Below are 22,492 nucleotides of genomic sequence, written 5' to 3'. Positions count from 1 at the left end.
CTATTTGATGTGAAAAAGAAGTCATCAAAGAATCAAGGATGACTCCTAGGTTTCGAGCTTGGTTGTTGGATGGCAGTGCTATTCACTGCAATAGAGAAGGTGAGGGGAAACAGGTTTGGGATGAGAATGAGGAATTAGATTTTGGACATGTTAAGTTTGAAAGATCTGAGTCATCCAAAGGAAGATATTAAGCAAACAACTAGATATGAGTCTAGAACTTACAGGTCAAGGGGGGAAACAAAGTTGAAACCTTTAGCACAAAGACAGTGCTTAAATGGATGGAAATTGTTAAGACTGTCCTGAGAAAGTACATGGAAAGAAAAGAGGGACCTGAATGGAGGTGAGAGACCTCAACTTCTCAAAGCCAGGCAGAAGAAGTATAACACCGATCAGTGAAGGAGGAGGAAAACCAGGAGACAATAGTGCCTTGGATAAGAAGACAGAACATTTAAAAAGCAGAGAGTGGTCAAGATGAGACAGAACATTTAAAAAGTAGAGAGTGGTCAAGGTGAGGACAGAAAGGTATCCTCCTTTGTTAGGATAACACGGAAGTGACTGGTAATCTTAACAAGGACACTTTCAGTGGTGGGACAGGGGGTCACATTGTGGATTGAAAGCAACTGGAAGATTAGATGAAGACAATATATAAAGATAACTCCACAGAGTTTGGTTACGAAGGAGAGCTGAGAAATGGCTATTGGTGGGAAAGACGTGGTTTAGATTTTGGACGCTGGAACATGTCTGCAGGGAGATGAGAATGATCCATTCAAGACAGGGACTGATGATGTAGAAGAGAGAAAGGGGAAAACCTAAGGAGAAAAGTCCTTGGAAAGGCGACAGGGAATGGGATCCAGAGCACAAGAAGAGGAGCTGGAATTTGAAATTTCCTCCATAGTCACAAAAAGGAAGGAGGAGGTTACCAAGGTAGCTGGGTTGGGAGGTTGGGGGGTAGGAGGGTTTTGTGGTGGGAAGATGAGGAGGTTTTTATGCAATAAAAACCTGTTTGAAGGAAACAGGTAGGAAGGGATCAGAAAATTTGAGGAGAGATGAAAAGGTATATGCATTAGAAGTGGGAAACTGAAACTACAGTGGGAACAACAGCACCAATTTGAGGTTGGAAATCATGAGTTGAAAGTGAAACTAACTGCATTATGTGATTTTCTTAAAGAAAATGTTCAGTTGTCCCAATAAAGCCCATGGAAGGCAGATGGTAAAGTTTGTCCAGAGCTGGGAGTTTACAGGGAAAGTAAATTGGAAGAAATTGAGGTTAAAGATTGCTGAGAGCACTATATTTCAAGGATTATAACGATGGACCGTGGCATCCAGGCTAGACAAGGAAGGAAGTGAATCTAGAACAGGGGCTGATAGTGGGGAAAATGAAGTTAAAGAATTAGCTGTCAGTAAACAAGGGATCCAGAAGGATAGGAAGATGATCAGAGTGGAATGTCTGATAACCTGTTAGCTCAGGTCCTTCTAGAAGCAGACACCAAGGCAGGCTTCAATTTGCAAGAGTTTTATTGAGGGGACATCTGTGAAGCAGAAAGGTAAGGAAACAGGAGCAGGGAGGGGAAGGACTTCATACCATAATGCAAGTCTGACAGCTGTGAAAGGAGAAGGGGATCCAGCAAGAAGAGCCTTAGACTGCACGCAGCACGGTTCTAAGAAAGTTCAACCAGGCTGCTGAGGGGTCCCCGAGACAAAGTTGCTCCTTAGGGGAGTCCTGCATGTCACATGAATGGACCATCACTAATACCCACACGAGACTCGGTTAGGGACTGGGAGTAGCCAGGAGGAGCATGGCTTCAGTGCAAACCCGGTAGTGGGTCTCCCGGGATGCAGTCTAGAGCCATGGGGGCAAGGACTGATTCCTAGGGGAAGAAATGGTCACTGGGGATGAAGTCACGAGGAGGGAAGTTACAAGGATGTTGGAGTTCGAGTTCAACCACAGTTACGCATTACACACTCCAGACTGTGTCGGTGACCCCGCAGTCATCGGGGATTTGCACACTTACTAAACCAATCTCTGGCAGACAGTGGGGCAGTGGTGGGGAGGAGCTTGTTGATGATAGGATTTGAGGTGAAGAAGACTAAAGCGGGAGCTGGCCTTTGAAGAACTAATAACGAAAGAAACTGCCTAGGAAGTGGATAAATTACAAGGAGGGAAAGAGGTTGCTACTGTCCAGTGGGAAGATTCTTAAAAAAAAAAAAAAAAAAAAAAAAAAAGCCGGGGTTTTGGCAGGATGAGGAAGTTACGCTCGGAGAGCAGCAAAGACTAGCAAGGAGGCCATCCTCCCGACCCGCCGGCCCTAAGGCACACGGTCCTCCTGAGGGGCTTCGTGGGCAAGAGTTGTGAGGCGAGCCAGGTTCGGTCACAGCGAGCGGGTGAAGGGAGGTCTGCGAACAGCTGAGCACACCGCGGAGTTCGCTGCCGTCGGAGCGGACTTGCCCGAGCCCGGGACGGTCTGCAGGGCGAGCGGGGAATGAAGGCGGGACGCGGCGGGGGCGCCTGAGGTACTCGGGCGGTGCGGAGCGCTGGCGTGGTCCCGCCGGTGGCCGGGCGGCGGCGCTCACGGCGGCGCGGGCTTCCCGAGGCCGCGGGCGGCGTGCTGGCGCTCCCGGGCGGCGCCGCCGCGGAGCTTGGCGCGGCAGCTGGCGGCGGCCTGGCGCGTGGTGACGGCGCCCGCGGGCGGGCAGCGGCTCCCCGGGGCGGCCGGGCGCAGGGCGGCGGCGCTGCGGGGCGACGGCTTCCCGAGGCTTCGGCCCGCACGGGCGGCAGCGGTCCCCATGGAGAAAGACAAAGACACGCCGGTTAGAAACGGGACACACGCGCCGGCTCCTCCCAGCTAATCCGGGCGCCGCAAACCCGAACTCCGCGCGATGCCATTTCCGCCCAACAGGTTGTCCGTCCCGCAGACGCACAGAAACCTGTGTCGATCGGAGGAAAAGGGCCTCCGGCTGAAGTCGCGTATGTGTTTTAGCAATTAGAGAAAACGTATCAAAACCCTTAAATCGTTCCGTACTTTGACCCAATTCTCGTTTTAGAATTTTCCCCTAAGGAATAATTATGAATACATACAAAATTTTCATACAGGGTGTTCAATACAGTATCTATAACATGAAGAAAAAAAAAACCAAAGGCGAAGAAAATTAAAAAATGTAAAGAAAAACGGGAACTATCCTATATCCAACAGTAAGATGTCAGTCAGATTATACTCTTTCTTAGAGTAGATATTAGCCTATCAAAATAATGTTGGGAAATAATACCTGATCATATGGGAAAGTATTTATACTAGACGGAATGAAAAAATCAGTTCTCATCCCCATTTGTAATGTGTGTGGAGAGGTGTATACTTATGTGTGTACATACACAGCACACCACACGTGTATAAAATAATGGAGACAAAAACCCCAAATGGTCATCTCCAGGTGATGAGGCCGCAGGTAATCTTGATATGCTTCCCAAATTGTATACAATAAGCATATTTCATTTTTATAATAAACAATACACTTAATAAAACTTTATTCCCTTCTTATGTTCCCATTCTTTCTCCCAAGTCAAATTTCTGAAAATAATCGTATTGTTTGGAAAACTAGTGGACGTCAGGTTTTAAGAATGAATGGATGGTCCCCAGTAGTTTATCTTCCTGAAAGGTACTGAGTACATCAGAGTATTACAAAGCATTTTGTCCCTTAAATATTACGCAGTTAACCATAAGCAGTGTCTTTTGTGAAGTTATACCTTATTTAACTCTAGTAATCATTTCTACTTCAGAAAAAAGGGAGGGAAAAAAGCTTTCTGGGTTTCTAACAAACCTAATTTGGTTTGTTAGACTTGGGAACACAAAGTTTACTAAAAACAGAAAAAAACAATTATATTTTTGGAACAAATGTTTTATAGAATACCAACGTTTTAACAACATATTCAATAATTGTCTCTTTGACTTCAAAGAACTTAGTGGGAGCCAAATTAAAATGTTACAATGAACTAGTCTAAACATCTTGGTCTTCCATTATAATACATTTAAATTTTTAGCAGTCATTAATACCTAGGAAGTCTGGTTTTTGCTAAACCTTGTCCCAGGAAAATGCATAAAGATGACCATAAAATTATATTAATATAATATAGGGGTGGGATTCCAGGGCTGTGTTGTTAATTTGATACAAGATACATTATAAGTTCCAATGATATTTTTAATTTTTTTAATGTTTTTTTATTTTTAAAAGAGACAGAGTGTGAGCGGGGAAGGGGCAGAGAGAGAGAGAGAGAGAGAGAGAGACAAAATCTGAAGCAGGCTCCAGGCCCTGAGCTGTCAGCACAGAGCCTGACGCGGGGCTTGAACCCACAAACCGTGAGATCATGACCTGAAGAGAAGTAGGACGTTTAACCGACTGAGCCACCCAGGCGCCCCTTTTTAAAAAAAAATTTTTTTTAATGTTTATTTATTTTTAAAGAGAAGCTCCAATGATATTTTAAGCCGAAGTGACCTCAGAGTTGTCAGGTTGATTTTACTTAATGATGAACAAATCCAAGTTTAGATGTTTATTACAATAGTGATGACCTACTCAACCACACCATACTGCAAGTTTCCTTCTCTCTAAAGGTACTGGATAAAATTATCATGTCTAGAGGCATACTTTTAGTAAAAGATTTTCAGAAATAAAATTTACAGAGAACAAATCCTGAGAGGCCAAAAAGTTTGTATTAACTAACTGTTCCTGAACAAAAAGATGGTTTATGAGCTTTTTTATAAAGCATTTCCTCTCCAAAAACCTTATTTTTCACCAAATCAGTTAACATAAACAGGACTGAATACAGATACGGAAGAGCATTTATTTTTGATGCTATCGTCTAACTTTCATTCTCCATACAGTGAGTCTATTTAATTTGACATTTTTGAGTACTGTTTGTCTCAGTACTGTGCTTAGACACTAAGACCAAAAGATTACTGAGGGTTCCTACCTTTGAGAAGCTCTATCTAGAAAATTGCCTTCAGATTATTAGGATAACTCAGACCCTGGAGCTAATCTGAATCCCTAAATCACCCTTCAGTCCTGCCAAAGCTTTATTTCTCACATTCTTCGCATGAGCTTTCTAATTTCCCATCATTCCTTTGCTCAGATTCATCCACAGCATCCCACTGTCTTCACACTAGCTAAATTATTAGTTCTTAGCCTTTCAGGAAAGTCAGAGACCAGTCTGAGATTCTGATTAAAGATATGGGCTTTGTCCTCCAGAATTATGCACAGAAATGCATACACCATATACTTTATTTCACTGCACTGGAAACTGATTTCCTGAACATAAGCAATGTATAAAAAACAGTATTTACAAAGGATTATACCTCCCTCATATTGTTATTTTTCGTAAAAGAAAAATGGCTTCCTGAAGAAAATTAATTTAAAAGCTTCTAACTGCTCAGTAGTAAATTTCAATTATATTTGGCTTATTGAAGTAAAATTATGATATGGTCTTTGATACAGCAACACATACGTCTTCTTTGATAATCAGTTAGAACTTTTTTCTCCATGGCAACAAGCAGTGAAATCTTTGACTCCCAAAGGTACACAGAACCCAAGCAGAATTCCAAACAATGCTTTGTCAGGTTCAGGTTACCTCTGTACTGCAACACTAAATTCCTCCAACACTTTAAAAAAAATTTTTTTTAAGTTTATTTATTAGAGAGATAGTGGGAGGGGCAGAGAGAAAAGGAGAAAGAATCCCAAGCAGGCTATTCACTGCCAGTGCAGAGCCCCATGCGGGGCTCAAACTCACCAACCGTGATATCATGACCTGAGCCAAAACCAACAGTCAGACGCTTAACTGACTGAGCCACCCACGAACCCCTCCTCCAAGGCTTTCAACCTAGAGTCAAGTAATGTTATTTCCCCTGCTTTCAAATTAAATTAAGACCTCTTGAAAGGCAGCGAACCTCTGCCTAGTAGAGAAAAACATCATATTCTTTTCCTATTTCTTGGTAGTACCTGTTGGAAAGGTAGTGACAGCAGCTGATACGGAAAGTAATGAGACACAGTCACATGTGGCTAGCCTTCCCTCATCAAAGCAGGAAAACCATGACGTATGCCTGATATGATGGGTGCACATTTGCCCTCAGAGTGCTAGTATTTTTTTTTTCTTCCATTTGAATATTAGAGAGAGAAAAAGGATTATTTTGAAACTGTTGACAGTCTTTCCAATTTCCAAAAAGGGTCCTAAAATGGAATTCTTTCTGGAGGGCATCAGGGAGCACATGAAAACGTGAAGCTTGATGCACTGAGAGGCATCAATAGTTTATCCAGTTGCATGCTGAACAAAAGTGGCACAGCATCCGTTTTCTTCTAATTCTGGAGTTAGTGGTATTTGACAGAAGCACTGCTTCAATTCTGTTTCATGGACCATATTTAAGAAACTCTATACCACTCCACTCCCCTATCATGTATGATTATTTCTCACCTCTATGCTTTTGTTCTTGGCATTTCACCCATCAAAAAAATGTTTTCTCCCTCCTTACGTCTATTCAAACACTTCCCACCCCTCAAGACCCAGACCAAAGCCACTCCCGACGAGCTTTCCCTTATCATTACAGTCTGAAATGATCTCTCCACTTTCTGAACTCCCACAACAGTAACTACCCAGGACTGTTGGCTCCAAGTGTGGTTCTGAGACCACCAGCTTCAAAAATGCACCATAATCTGTATTTTTACGAATACCAGAAAAAGCTATGGCAATGTCTCCACTGTTTTCCTAAATCCATTCCGCCACTCTTAAAAGAATAACTGATCCCCAGATGGATGGAGAGGGGAAGGCTGACAATGCTCATTAGTTGCTGCAGTGACCAACTCATCTGTTCCTTTCTGTACCCATTTCCAAACAAAACATTTTGATTCGCCAGCTGTGTGTCCTACCTGTAATGTCACTGTCAACTGCTGAATTCACCACCATCATACCTCTACCTCTGGGTTTTTCAACCGTTACCTCCCAATTCCATGGCAATCCTGCTATTCTAAGAATCCAGATGCTGCTACCATTTTCAAAATAACTTTACATTCTATGAGAAAGAATTTAAGCAGAGCTTGAAATGAAGGTAAGCATGATTAGAGGGAAAGGGCTATAACTGAAACATCATCTGTTCAAATAAGATATAAAATTATACATATTCTAGAGCTAAGCAGTAACTTGAAGATCATCTCTTTTAATAGACTCACATTGCAGATGGGGAACTGTGGAGAATGAGGTATTTGGGAGCAAAAAACTGAAACTTGAAAAAGAAAGTCTCAAAAACAAAATGGTAGCAAAGTCTTTCAGAGCTAAAAAGGATTGTCCTAATTAGCTTATGGATTCCATATTAAGGGTAAATGAAATTAAGGAGTTAAAAGACTTAAAGAATAAAGAATGAAAATAGCTCAGAGTGTAAAAGATGAGACAGATCAGTCATCTAAAGAAATGGCCCAAAAGACTGACTTTGATATTACAAGTATCAATGTGACCTGAACTCAACACCAGTTATACTTATTAATATTAGTTATTATTTAATTACTGTATGCCAGGCACTGGGCTAAGTGTTTTATAGGTATTAATGCAAATTTATTAAACTCCAATGGAAAAAAATGTGCTAAAGGAGATAGTCCATGGTAACTATGTAAGAAAAGAAATCAAGAAATCAAAAGCTGGCCATCTGTCTGCAGCCTGGTCTAGTAAAAAGGATGCTCTGAAAATTGAACATCTGGTCTGAGTGGCAGATATATTCCTTGGGAAAGATGAATGCATCACACTACCAGAACTTGCTGATTTGGGTCACTGTGAGCTGACTCAATGCCCATGAAGCAACCTTCTGATTACAATTTAGTAGACTGTAGATTTGCCTGTTTGGAGAAAATACACTGAGCCATAAACATTAGAAGCCAGTGCGTCTGATACCTCTCCCTGCAAATTAAAAAACTAGCACTGTAATATTTATACACCAGTATCTAGGAGGCTCGTTAGATGACACAGTTCTCTAGCACCCAGTCACCTTGCTAGATCAACCAATAATCAAGGCCAGCCTTAGAAAGTAATAGCCATGTCAAAGTGACCTGTGAGGCCTGGAGGGGAGGCTGGCCTGCTCTATCTTGTTCACCATCTTCAAACTACAATGCTATGTGATTTCAAACACATACTAAACACATACACGTGCACATGCATACAGCGCACACGCATGTGCGCACACACGAACCATTTAGGAATGAAAATGATAGAAAAAGGAGGACAAAACATAGTGTTTCTCCAGACTCCAGGGCACCACCTTGTGAATTCAGAGCTTTGTTTTTACAGCAGAAAAGGCTCAAGATTGAGGATTGACTGATTTGGAGACAGAGAGAGAGAGAGAGTGCAAGCAAGGGAGAGGGGCAGAGAGAGAGAGAAGGAGAGAATCTTAAGCAGGCTCCACACTCAGTGTGGAGCCTGACATGGGACTTGATCCCATGACCATGGGATCATGACTTGAGCCAAAATCAGGAGTCGGAAGCTCAACCAACTGAGCCACCCAGGTGCCCCAAAATTGTTTTTTTTTTAGTAGCACCAATAAATATTTATTTCACTTGTTAAAATAAGTTAGCCACCTAAGGAAAAAAAATTCAAGTAAAATTTAGACATATAAATTTATACCAAACAATAAATATCAAAACATTTCCCAGGTGCCTGGATGGCTCAGTGAGTTGAGCATCCCCCTCTTGATTTTGGCTCAGGTCATTATCCCAAGGTTGTGGGATCAAGCCTGCAGCAGGCTGAGCATGAAGCCTGCTCAAAATTCTCTCTCTCTCTCTCTCTCTCTCCTTCTGCCCCTCCCCAACTTGTGTGTGCTCTTTCTTAAAAAAAAAAAAAAAAAAAAAACACTAAAAAAAAAAATTCCCATGTCTCACACAATACACAGTTATTTAAGGGTTCTGGTTTTTGTTTGGGGTGTTTTGTCAGTTTTTGTTTCCTGATAATATCTCCATAGAAGAGAGACCTAGAAATATAGCAAGGTTCTACCATGACTTAATCACAATTTTTGACAAGACTTTAGCTCTCAATCTTACACCAAGAATTCCAAAGTCAGAATGCAATTAGAACTGTCCAGGTTTGAAGATAATACACATAAAAGCTGCACTAATGCTATAAACCTCAAAAATACAATCTTATTTGTTCTACTACTGAATCTTAACTAATGTGAAAGTATTACAAAAATATACTTTTAGTATGATTAACTTTTTTCCAATCAGTAATGGAATTATAATTAATACTGTTTTCAAACAGAATTACTCAGTAAATAATGCATTGAGAAGTACTGCCACCTTTAGGGAGAATGCAGGATTACTGTCTATCTAAAGTAAAATCCAAATATAAATACTTAACCTCTATAAATCCTATCATGGACATCTGGCATGGAACACATTTTTTTTTAGTGGGTTTGCCTTTTGTGATATGGTTTAGTTGAAAAGATCTAAAATCAAGGAGTTCTTTAGGCCCCATTAATCTCTAATAAATAAAGCAATAATTGCACTGATACATAAGTTAGCCAAGAGAAACCCAGAATGATCAAAATTAAGAATACATTTTTATACAGATGATCATGAGTCATATCAAGATTAACACATATAGTTACAATCCATTTTGAGAAACAAATGAAAAATTATTTCTGTTATTTGCATATGAGGTTGGAGATTTAAAAATTCAGAAAATAGGGGCGCCTGGCTGGCTCAGTAGGTGAAGCATGCAACTCTTGATTTTGTGGTTGTGAGCTCAAGTCCCATGTTGGGTACAGAAACTACTTACAAATAAAATCTTTCTAAAAAATGGAAAAAAAGGTATTTAAAAATTTAGAAAATAAACATTTGTGGTTTGGTATTTATAACATTGTTGCCTTTCACTGGCACTGAGAAAGATTTTTGTACAAGTCTAAAGGTAAATCATTTCCCTGAAAACTCTGTCACTTCTTTTTCAAATGAAAAAGAAAATTTCCTAATCAGCTGTTATTGGTAACTAGCAGTAATAATTATTATATATATTTCACTTATCTTTTAACTTCAACATATACCATAAAATAAATCAATAACCATGATCTCTTTCTGAAAGCAATGTGAAATACTACATTATGGTCACACAAGAAACTCAATATATACTAGAAACAAAAAATGATTTAATAATTTGTCCATTCATATGAACAAAAACTATTTGTTTAAATGATAGACAATATAGTAACATGAAAGTTCATGGACCAAAGAATAAAAATATCCAGTGTCCACAAAATTCAGACATGCTGCCATGTGAAAAAGTGGGGGGGGAAAGCAAGGTACAGAAAAGTGTATACAAACATGCTACCATTTGCATAAAGGGGAAGGTATACATTTATATGGTTATATATACATAGGACAGCTCTTGAAAGCCCAAGAAACTGGTAATTTGACTCTGGGGTAGAGAATGAGAGATGGGATAGGAGGAAAACTTACCTTTCACAGAACACCTCATAGTACCGTTTTTTTGTTATTTTTTTTTTTACATGTATGTGTTATTACCTACTAATCTTTAAGAGATAGCTGGCCTCTATTCCTGAATTCTTCATTAACTACACATGTGACCTTGTGCAACCACTTACCTCAACTTTTTCCACTTTAGAATGAGGGTATGCTAAATCTCTAGAGTCCCCATCTGCAATTCAACAGAATTATGGCACAAAAAACAGCATATACAAAATGCCAGGTGGCTAAAAAAAAAAATAACTATAAGCCTTACTTTGCAGTGACTTATATAACACAATATTGTAATTACTTACACTTAGGCCTGCTCTGTTCCCATGAGGCTATTAAAAAAAAAAAAGGCAACATAGCAAGCAAAAGAGTCTGAGAATAAACTTTGTTTGGCAACAATGTTTCTCTTCTTTCCTTCAGGTTAATCCTCCTTTTTTATAGATCTAAACTATGGCTTCCAAGATATAGACTCCTAGAATATACTTGATACATGAATATTAAAAATAATTGTAAAAAGGTAGAATTTTTGCAGTAGAGTTTAAAAATTGATCCTAAGAAAAAAAGCTGAAAAATTACCTCCTATTCCCATAAAGTTAGCCCAAGAATCTCCCAAAATCATTGATAATCTTCATAAACAAGATACTAACAGAACCAGAGTAGCCAAGAGGACAGCAATAGAAGGTTTAGACCAAAGTAGGACACAAAGAGGTGACAGAAAAGACACCCAAACTGACAGCTGGAGAACAGAAAACAGGAAGAGGCCTGGGGATCCGTTCATTCATTATCCCACATGCTGTGGAGAAAAACTGTTGGGCCTCAAAGGGCTTAGAGTCTAATCGTGGGGGACACTCTAATTAAATAATGATGCAATAGTAACACACAGGGTGAGAGTGAAAAATAACTGGTAAGGTAAATGTTGTGAGTTCATCGAAGGAAGAAGTCACCATGGGTGGGAGCTGTCAAGAACAGAGTCACAAAAGAAAGGATTTTGAACCCTGTGTGATAAGCAACAAGATAATGGCAGCATGGACCAAGTCGGCGCTCGTAGTAGGATGATGAATTTAGTTTTAATCATACTTTGATTTTAAATGGTAACTTTGCAAAACACGTGAGAATCAGGGTTGCCAAATTTTCTCTGCAGACTACTACTACGTAGGAGTGACGACACACTAGCACTGTATCAAAAGTGACTGAACAGGCTAAATACAAGATCACTATGCATCTAGATGCAACTTTTAATAGGGCAGGGCGCTGAGGTATGAGAAAATGTTTGGCAACCCTCTTCCAGTATTTTCTTGCAAGTACCTAGCATCATTTCCTATCACAACCTTCACACACTTAGGAGTCAGCTCCACCCAAGATACACAAAACCGGGAAATCAAGAGGTGCCAGTTTTACTTTCCTATCGATTAAGTCTGTGAACTGGGGCTAGCAGATGAAATAAAGTGCTGTGGATTTTACTGCATCAGAAGGAATGCCAAAACAATACAAAACAAAGCAAAACACTACCTTCTATCTCCCAGTGATCTAGTAAAGCTAAAAGAATAATGTTTAACCACTTAATATATTAATTTTGGCATAATACATAACTTCAAGGTATTCATTATCTTCTGGATAAAGAATCTGGGTGTTTTTGGTAACATGATAAATCTTGTAAGAAATTTCTACACAAAATGTCTAAAATGTTGGCACGGGGCAAGAAAGAATATCAACAAATATAAAGGTTATTAAACAAATGAAGTCCTCAGTGCAGACAATATGTATTCTAAAATTCTATTCCACTCTGCATTTTTGTTACAAACTTTCAAGTGCCGAAATACCTTTATTCAATAATCTTTTAGTGACTTACTGAGGTGAAAATGGGTATATTGAAAAAAAAGCAATGTTTAGAAACAAATTTATTTAGAAAAAAAGATTTGAAACAAGTCTTAAAAGTTTATGATTTAAAATAATTCTACACAGGGCGCCTGGGTGGCTCAGTCGGTTAAGCATCGGACTTCGGCTCAGGTCATGATCTCATGGTTCATGGGTTCGAGCCCCGCATCAGGCTGTGCTGACAGCTCAGAGCCTGGAGCCTGCTTCAGATTCTATGTCTCCCTCTCTCTCTGCCCCTCCCCTACTCACCCTGTCTCTCTCAAAAATAAATAAACATTACAAAAAAAACCACTTTAAAATAATTCTATGCTATGGCAATGTACCTTGTTTTGACATGGATATTCAGTTTATGCTAATGCCCATTATTAAAGTTCAAATAACAAGAAAATGAAACCATTTTCAAAACATTAGAACAGAAAACTTTAAATGTCCCCCCCCATTTTACTATAGATTATAAGGTTATAATAAAATGTTGTTTTATTATAGCTGTCCTCTTCTAGTTCAAGTCTGTCAGCATTTCTATTATTGACTTTAGTTTTTAAGGGTCCTAACTCATCCATAAATTTACTCTATTAAAACCTGACACAGAAAGTCTCCCAGGAATCCTTCCCTTCAAAGGCAGATTTTAAAAGTTAATCAAAAGTTGGATAGCTCAAATGGTTTACAGTACAACGTCATTACTTTCAGCCCCAAGCAGGGCTGACTTCTTAAAACTCATTCTACACACTCTCCTCAACATCCATTGGTCCGTGCCAGGTGAACAGATTGTTCCATGTCAGTGCTGAAGGGACAAAAACCTCCACTTGTGGAGAATTCTAGCGGCTATCTAAATGGCAAGATCTAAAGTTCCGTTGTTAGGTTCTCCCTTCAGAAAGACGTGAAAAGAAATTGGGAGAAACCAGTGAGGGCCACAAGAACATATATGACAGTGCAGGACCTAGCTTTTAACTGTTATCTTAAATATTGACCCATCCAAAAAAATGTAGCTTGGCAAAATAAAATCAATATATTTCAATCATCTGTTCAATATTTAATAGCATATTTCCCCCTTAGAATCTGGCTGTGGATACTAAATTAAGTTTATCACATGGATTATGTCAGATTCTATTAGTTTAGTGACATGGCTTCCTCCTAGTTTTCAGAAATAGTTTCTGCCTTGATCAGAAGCACAGGGACTAAATCACAAACAAATCCCGAACATATGAAAGGTATGGAACTCAACAAACACATCTTGTTCAGTCTCAGAACACTAACAGGTTGTTTTATTATTTTAAGAAGGTTATTTCCTTTCTAAAAATAATCTTTTAAAATAGGTCTTACAGATTTTTTTAAAGTCCTCTAAATTAGTTCACATTGCCTAATAGTGTTACAATTTAATTATCCAGCATTTCTTAGAGTAAGTAATATCCAATATAAGTTATATTATAGACTGTATAAATGGCAGTGGAGAGTGGTAGTGGTTGGAGCAGAGAATCAGTGCTAGTCAAACATCATTTCCCAAATGAAAAACTCAAATAGAAAGGCACCAACCTAACTTACACACTAAACCAGAAGAATGTGAGAAATAGTATGATATGCGGAGTGTACTTATCCTTTGCAACCTCTTCATAACCTATGGCTTAAAATATATGTGCACTAATGACTCATAAATCTCGTCTCTGGACAAATCTCTCTCTTGACCTCCAGTCTGTATCTCCTAGTCCTACTAAGCATCTCCAGTGAGATGTCCCATAAGCATCTCAAGCTCAACACATCTAAACTTTAATTCAACATTTCTCCCCAGAAAATGTTCCTCCTCCTATGTTTCCTACCTTGAAGAATGGACTGACCCACCTGCCCAACCAATATTCCCAAACCTGGCAGTCACATTCCTTATTCATCTCCACTGCCTGGAAAATTACACTTCTGAAATAATTATAGTGTCCATATCTGTCTCCTCAGTTTCATTGCCTTACCTAAATTTAGGCCCTTATCACTTCCTATTTAGATTTCTAAAAGTGGCTTCTATTTGATTTCCCCACCACAAATCTTACTCTCTATCCCAATTCAATCTCCTCAATGCTATCAAATACCCCTGCTTAAAATCCTTCGATAACTACCCTTAATCTTGAAAATTTGATTCAAACTACTTACTTGGTACATAAGATCTTTCTTGACTTGGCCATCACTCTGTCTCATCTTCCCTTGGTCTACGTGTGGTCTCATGTGTCTGTACCCACCTGGAAGTTTTTCTGCCTCTTTCAAAACGCAATTCAAGAATGAATTTAGGAATTATGAAAAGCCTTCCCCAACTCCTCAGTGTGCCTTAATATTGCACTTCTGTGTGTCCTTATAATTTGTTCTTTTCTATGATACTTAAGAGGAATAACTGTGGCACAAAAACAGACACATAGACCAATGGAATAGAATAGAAACCCCAGAACTAGACCCACAAACGTATGGCCAACTAATCTTTGACAAAGCAGGAAAGAACATCCAATGGAAAAAAGACAGTCTCTTTAACAAATGGTGCTGGGAGAACTGGACAGCAACACGCAGAAGGTTGAAACTAGACCACTTTCTCACACCATTCACAAAAATAAACTCAAAATGGATAAAGGACCTGAATGTGAGACAGGAAACCATCAAAACCCTAGAGGAGAAAGCAGGAAAAGACCTCTCTGACCTCAGCCGTAGCAATCTCTTACTCGACACATCCCCAAAGGCAAGGGAATTAAAAGCAAAAATGAATTACTGGGACCTTATGGAGATAAAAAGCTTCTGCACAGCAAAGGAAACAACCAACAAAACTAAAAGGCAACCAACGGAATAGGAAAAGATATTCGCAAATGACATATTGGACAAAGGGCTAGTATCCAAAATCTATAAAGAGCTCACCAAACTCCACACCCGAAAAACAACCCAGTGAAGAAATGGGCAGAAAACATGAATAGACACTTCTCTAAAGAAGACATCCGGATGGCCAACAGGCACATGAAAAGATGCTCAACGTCGCTCCTCATCAGGGAAATACAAATCAAAACCACACTCAGATATCACCTCACACCAGTCAGAGTGGCCAAAATGAACAAATCAGGAGACTATAGATGCTGGCGAGGATGTGGAGAAACGGGAACCCTCTTGCACTGTTGGTGGGAATGCAAATTGGTGCAGCCACTCTGGAAAACAGTGTGGAGGTTCCTCAGAAAATTAAAAATAGACCTACCCTATGACCCAGCAATAGCACTGCTAGGAATTTACCCAAGGGATACAGGAGTACTGATGCATAGGGGCACTTGTACCCCAATGTTTACAGCAGCACTCTCAACAATAGCCAAATTATGGAAAGAGCCTAAATGTCCATCAACTGATGAATGGATAAAGAAATTGTGGTTTATATACACAATGGAGTACTATGTGGCAATGAGAAAGAACGAAATATGGCCCTTTGTAGCAACGTGGATGGAACTGGAGAGTGTGATGCTAAGTGAAATAAGCCATACAGAGAAAGACAGATACCATATGGTTTCACTCTTATGTGGATCCTGAGAAACTTAACAGAAACCCATGGGGGAGGGGAAGGAAAAAAAAAAAAAAAGAGGTTAGAGTGGGAGAGAGCCAAAGCATAAGAGACTGTTAAAAACTGAGAACAAACTGAGAGTTGATGGGGGGTGAGAGGGAGGGGAGGGTGGGTGATGGGTATTGGGGAGGGCACATTTTGGGATGAGCACTGGGTGTTGTATGGAAACCATTTTGACAATAAATTTCATATATTGAAAAAAAAAAAAAAAAGAGGAAGAACTGTTTCTTACCTCTGTAACCCTAGCACCTAAATCAGCGCCTTACACAAGGCAGGAGCTCTATATGCCTACTGAATGGATGAAGCTAGTCAATCTATGAAATAGTAAAATCTGAAGAATACTTATAAAATTCCTTGATTTTTGATACCTGGGCAGGCCTCACAGGGTGGACAAAAAGTTTAATTTGCTTATTATTACTGACCTACCCCTAGATAATATTTTCAAATGATTTATTCAGCTTCTATTCAATGAAAGTTCGTTCAATTGAAATCTTCAATCTTTAAAAGGCAAATAAACACCTCATTTCAAATACAACTAGTCCTACAAGTAATAAACACTTTAATTAACATGTGGTATAAAGGCTTGCATCACTCAAGGAGCTAAAAGGGAATCTGGGTTAATTCAACCTAGCAAATACCTGTTTGCCTGCATGCCTAGGGCACCACCTATGCATCAATACCGGGTAAACAAATCTAGCTGCCACCACCCAGTGGCCCCCAAATCAACTGCAGTCACATCAGCATTAGTGTGAGTGTGGGGTAATTGTTGACTCCCATCCTCATGGAAATAAATGCAATAGACAGAAGGGAGAAGCCCATTACTATTACAGAAAAACTAGAACTACACATGAAGGTCTATGAGGATGTAGAAGATTCTAGGACCCTGTAACTTCTCTGCCTTTGCTATCTCCTATTTGCCTATACTGATAAGCTGTCATTCATCCACTCATTCAACAAATATTTTTAAAGCATTACCATGTCCTGAGTATTGTGCTAGGCGCAGGGTCTACATAACTATCCTCACTCAGTCTCTTACATAAATTTCTCCACTGGGAAGACAGACATTAAACAAGTCAATGCACAAATACAAGCATAATTACAAACTGTATTAGATGACAAGTAGGAAAGGAATATGAAACAGAACTACAAGGGAGACATACTTTAGGTTGTCTTTCTTTAGAAGTGACAAGCTGACACCTGAGAATGAATAAATCAGTCAAGTAAGGAACATACAGTAACAGCACATCTGTGTTTTAGGAAGATAATTCTGACAGCAGCATGGAAGACAGATTAGAGAGGAGGTCAGTTACAAGACTAATACAATAGTGTAGGTAAGAGATAAGAGTCCAAACTAAACTACTAAAGATGGAGATGGCAAGGAAGAGCCAAATGTAGAAAACAGTCACAGGAAAGATGAACAGGCGTTGATCACTGATTACGTGAAGAGTGTGAGAGAAAGAAAAAAAAAAAAAAAGTCCAGGTATCTCCTAGGATTCTAATTAGTCTAGGCAACTGGGAGGGTAGGAGTGTGAAGAATTGATACAGGGAACACATAAAGAAGGAACAAGTTTAAAGGGAAGATAACAAGTTTGGTTTACTGAGTTTTTGTTGCATTTAAGATACTGGAGAAACATTTTATAGAGATGTCTGACATGCAACTTTGAAATCAAATGGTCTTATAATCAGGAGAACAGCCAGGCTAGAGAACAGGTTTGGGGTCATCTTCACAGAAATGATAACTGATGCTCTGGAAGTAAAGAAATCACTGAGACGGTATAAAAAAAAGAAAAAGGACTCAGGAAAGTTTGATCCACATTTAAAGGCCTACTAACAAATGCCAAAGGCAAGAAAGGCTCAGAGTTCACAGAAGCATCAGTTCAGTAAATATTTATCAACATCCACCATGTTCCAGATGCATTATAAGATGCCAGGGGTATGAAGAAAAGATAGGAGCCCTACCCTTAAGATGCTTATAGTCTAAGAAAGAGGCACAAATAGATCATTTCAATATAGTTATTGATGAAGTTCTATAGAAACATACTCAGGGGAAACCTAGCCAAACTTTGGAAGTCAGGAAATACTCACTGGAGGACATAGTGTCTGATCTAAAGCTTCAAGATTAAGCAAAATCATGCAAAGTTAGTAACGGCAAACCAGATGAAATCAAGAGAATGTTCCTAGACTTTTAGAATCCTGAGCAGGATAATGGGTATGAAAAGAACTGGAAAAACCTGAGAGGCTAAAGTGATTTAAACTGGAAAGTTATTTTTAGACAAAAATAAAGATGGGAAAAGTGGTCAAGGGGTTTTGGATAGAAAGTTCACAGAATGTTTTGAGAGAAATGTGACAGAAGAGAGATTGGAGGAAGCTGCCAAGTTGTATGAGGATTTAAGCTTTATGTAATTGTACCTTTCTATCTCCTTATGAAATTTCTGTAAAATAGTAAATAGGTTCATTATTTTCCAAAGATTTTTGGAAACAAAGATGTTTGTTTGTTTTTGATGCAATACCATGCTGAGATTATCCCAAGGTGACCCAGTTATAAGTGACCGTAAAAATCTGGGAAAAGTAAATTTGTAAGTATTAATGGTCATGAAGAGGTCAAGAATGATGACAAGCGAGAAGCCACCAGATGTAGCATTTATGTGGGCACTGATGTCCTTCAAGTCCTTTTAATAGAAATGTAGGGGTAGAAAAAAATTGCAGATGGTTCACAAGTGAGTGGTATAGGCATGGCACTATATTGTTCATTCATTCAACAAATATTTACTGAATGCCTACTATGGACCAGGAACTGTCCTAGGCCCTGAGGAATCAATGGTGATCAACACACGTATCTAAGAGCTTTATAGTCGAAAGGAGAAGGAAGACAAGGACATATAAAGTTATAGTGAAAGTGGTGCTAAAACAGAGCAGTATGAAAGCACGTGGAAGCCTGACAGTGAAAGGAAGCAGGAACAGATGGCAGTAACTAGACTGAAGGTAGTATGTAGGTAAAGTTTACTTTCTGGCTGAAAGGAGTCTGAGCATATTTGTGGGCTGAGGGGGAGAAGCTTGTGGAAAGGAAGACAGAAGATGGGGAGGGGAAAAGAGAGGAGGGTTGTTGAAGGAAGGTCTTGGGGGAAAAAGGGCAGAAGTGTTGGACTTGGAAAAGAAGAACACTTCTTTCTGCAAAGAATCAAAGAAGGAATAGAAGACAAGAAAGTAAGTGTGATGCAGAAGGGGAGCATAAAGAAATGCCTCTACCTTTTGCCATGATACAGGCTAAGCTGCTTCTTACCAAGGGAACAAAAATACAGCTGGAGGCTTTAAGGACAGTGCAAAAGTTCTAAAGTAGGCAATGTGAGAATTACATAAACAAAATAACTAATCAATCCCAATTTCTAAGATTACACAAATGACAGAAGCAGCAATATCAACAACTAATATCAACAATTAGTTGCCTGCTTTTTGTTGAGATCTGGGAATGGAATAGGAAGTGAAATGTGAGCTGAATTTCAAAGAATTCAATAAACATGAATTAAACAAAAGTAAACCTTTAAAAGAACCAGCCAAAAAAATCACTAAATGTGCATCCATACAGTGTGCGATTGATTATGGATTACTTACAGCATATACAGTCAATACACCACTGCCATGAGTTTGAATCTGTCACCATCACTGAGTAGCAATGGCAGAAGCTAAGAGGTTCACACAAAGAAGGCAGGCAACAGAAGCCAGCAGTAACAGAAACAAAGAGGAGCTCACAGGTAGAGAAACTATACAGATCAGAAGATGATGTAATGGGAAGGAAGCTTAAAAGCAAAGGTATATTTGTGGACTAATGATAAGCCTGAAGATCCCTGATGTCCTGTTCCTGCCTTCCGTTTTCCTTCCTTCAACATTCTCTAAGCACCTGTTATATGCCAACTACACTGTGAGGCACTGGTGATGCAAATAGAAGACATAATTCTTGTTTGTAAATTCAGAGTATGTTCATGTACCCATAGCCTAATGTTTACAACAAAAGAATAAAACCAAAAGCTGCTTTGAGTTTTTATACTCAAACTATACATGCTTCTATAAAACAGCCACAGAGAAGCAAAATTATATGAAAGATTCAACAAATTCTTTAACAATCAGCAGAAGGTGCTATTAAAAGTGGCAGCAGATTAAAGACCATAAAATAGTATGTTTTACCTTAATAAACTGCTGGGTATCTTGGCTTTATCACGGATGTTACATCTGACTTTTCATTAAACGGTTGGATTAATGCCAACAAAAAGGCAACGAACCACAAATGGCAAAGCAAGATAACCAGACACTGAGTGCTAGAAAGTATTCCAGAGCAAACTGATAATAATTTTAGTGATTACTACAACAGTAATAATGCATATTTATTGAGCTCTTGAGCCACGCATTGTGCTGAGTATATAAAATACAATGTATCACTAAATTTGTATAAATTCCCACAACAAACCTAGCTATAAGGTAGTTTCTAATATTATCATTTTACAGACAAAAACTCAAGCTTAGAAAGATTAAGTAACTAGCAAGAAAAGGAGCCAGGACTTGAACTCAGGTCTGCATCATTCTTAAAAATCCATGCTTTAACCACTGTTACAATTCTGTTTCCCCAAAAGACTGGAATAGTACCAGGCACATGATGGACACTCAACCAATGGTAAGTGTCATTGAAGGAATGAATGAGAAGATATAAAACAGCTATTGCAGAGTGAACCCAAACATGGAAAATACAAGTAGAAAAACAGAAGCAGTACTTAAAGGGTTCACTAAATCACCAACTCAAACTATACAGCATAATTGGAGGTGTGTGGAAAGCAGCAGCAATTGACAGAATGGTCTAATACGCTGGTACAGGAGATGTAATGGTTCTTTCAGAGTGAAAACTTCTATGAATCTGCAAAGCTGAAGATGGAAACAGCACCAGGCAGTTCAGAAAAGGAACAGCAGACGCTGATTAGAAAACTCTTTTCCACATTTTCTCAGGATGGAAAGGACTGATGCTGCACTGACAGAACACTCAAAGTCCCAGGTTACTTTTAATTCTATTACCTTTTTAGTTTTAGTTTATTTTTTTTTAGAGCAAGACAGATTAACACCACAAATCTGGTACCTACCAACTCTGACTTTCTTAACTGAAGTATAATTAACATACAGTGTTATATTAGTTTCAGGTGTACAGTATGATTCAACAATTCTATTCATTACTCAGTGCTCATCCCGGGAAGAGTACTTTTTTTTTTTTTTAAACGTTTATTCATCTTTGAGAGACAGAGAGGGACAGAGCATGAGTGGGGAAGGGGCAGAGAGAGGGAGACACAGAATCCGAAGCAGGTTCCAGGCTCCGAGCTGTCAGCACAGAGCCCGACGTGGGGCTTGCACTCATGAACGGCGAGATACGACCTGAGCCAAAGTCGGACGCTCAACAGACTGAGTCACCCAGGCGCCTGAGCCACCAAGGCGCCCCTCAGGAAGAGTACTCTTAATCCCCTTTATCTAATTCTATCTAATCATGTGTACTGGAAAGATTACATTCCAGAACTATCCAGATCCCTCTTTTAAAAGATTCCCACCAAGATTCCTTTTATTGGGTTCAGGAATAGGTTTTATGCCACTGACCCTGCCACCGTGATCACCAATGACAGGAGCAATGGGGGAGCACATATCCCAAAAGCAGCCAATCTATGAAAAGCAACTTATGGCCAGCAACCGATGAAAAGACCTGGCATGGGAGATTTGCCCGACAGGGAATAAACCTAACTTAATCAGATTTTTTTCTTACGAGCTATATGGAAAGTAGCTGAAAAGCAGAGAAGGCAGGCAGCAGAAGTAATGAGGCAGTTATAACCACATTGAAAAGATACAGAATAAGGTTATTAGTTTAAAAATAAAAAGTAAAAACAGAGTCTGAGAAGGGCAATAACAGCAGAGAATACTGCTGCTGCGAAGAGGACCATACCCAGTCACTACAGCTGCATTGATTTTTTCCAGGTTCTGTTAACACCTAGTTGAAATCTATATGGTGAAGCCAGTTTCAATCTCCCTTATTTTCCCACATGAAGCTTTCTAATAAGCCTTTCATTACTAGCTACAGACCAAGTAAAACTCTGCTTGCAACCAAAAATAAATAATAAAATGAAATGAAATGAAATGAAATAAAATAAAATAAAATAAAATAAAATAAAATAAAATAAAATAAAATAAAATAAAATAAAATAAAGCATGGCACAGTATTTTTATATATGAGTGCACATACACTCAACAGAGCTGCAATTAGATGACAAGGCAAACTGGGTGGGTGGTAATCTAAGCATTGTGGATCTTAGTTCCATCTTGTAGCATCTGTGATTTGAAGACACAGTGTTACACTGTTACTTTGCTCTAGTTAACCGTTTTTAAAAAGTGGGGGTGGGGCTTCAGAGATGTATCTTAAACCTTTAACAATTTATATCATTACAATTGTGCACTTAAAGATTAAAAAGAGATCCAAGGGAGCTACAGGAAACAAAATCATCTCTTCCTCCTGTGTGTACAATAATCTGTTTATGTCCACATTTTATGGCAAATAAGTGA

At 39.2% G+C, this 22,492-nt stretch overlaps 1 protein-coding gene across 5 annotated transcripts in view; it reads right to left on the bottom strand.

Moving 5' to 3' along the window:
• Positions 1 to 2,467: 2,467 nt before the first annotated feature.
• The window catches only part of ZNF800 (zinc finger protein 800), a 194,044-nt gene continuing 174,019 nt past the window's right edge, over positions 2,468 to 22,492 (bottom strand). For 4 of the 5 annotated variants that reach the window (XM_086691059.1, XM_086691052.1, XM_086691068.1 and 1 more), the window contains one exon: positions 2,468 to 2,754. In XM_086691059.1, coding sequence (XP_086547185.1) covers positions 2,568 to 2,754 — 187 coding nt within the window. In that variant the 3' untranslated portion in view covers positions 2,468 to 2,567. Of the gene's footprint in view, positions 2,755 to 5,250; positions 10,664 to 22,492 lie in introns of those variants that run through there. The other variant, XM_086691093.1, reaches the window with a different exon arrangement.

The sequence above is a fragment of the Puma concolor genome, chromosome A2, assembly GCF_028749965.1.
Source record: "Puma concolor isolate L17-30 chromosome A2, mPumCon1.1.hap2, whole genome shotgun sequence".
Classification (NCBI taxonomy): Eukaryota; Metazoa; Chordata; class Mammalia; order Carnivora; family Felidae; genus Puma; species Puma concolor.
Note: the sequence above shows the minus strand (reverse complement) of the source record. Positions and strands in the feature narration are given on the sequence as shown.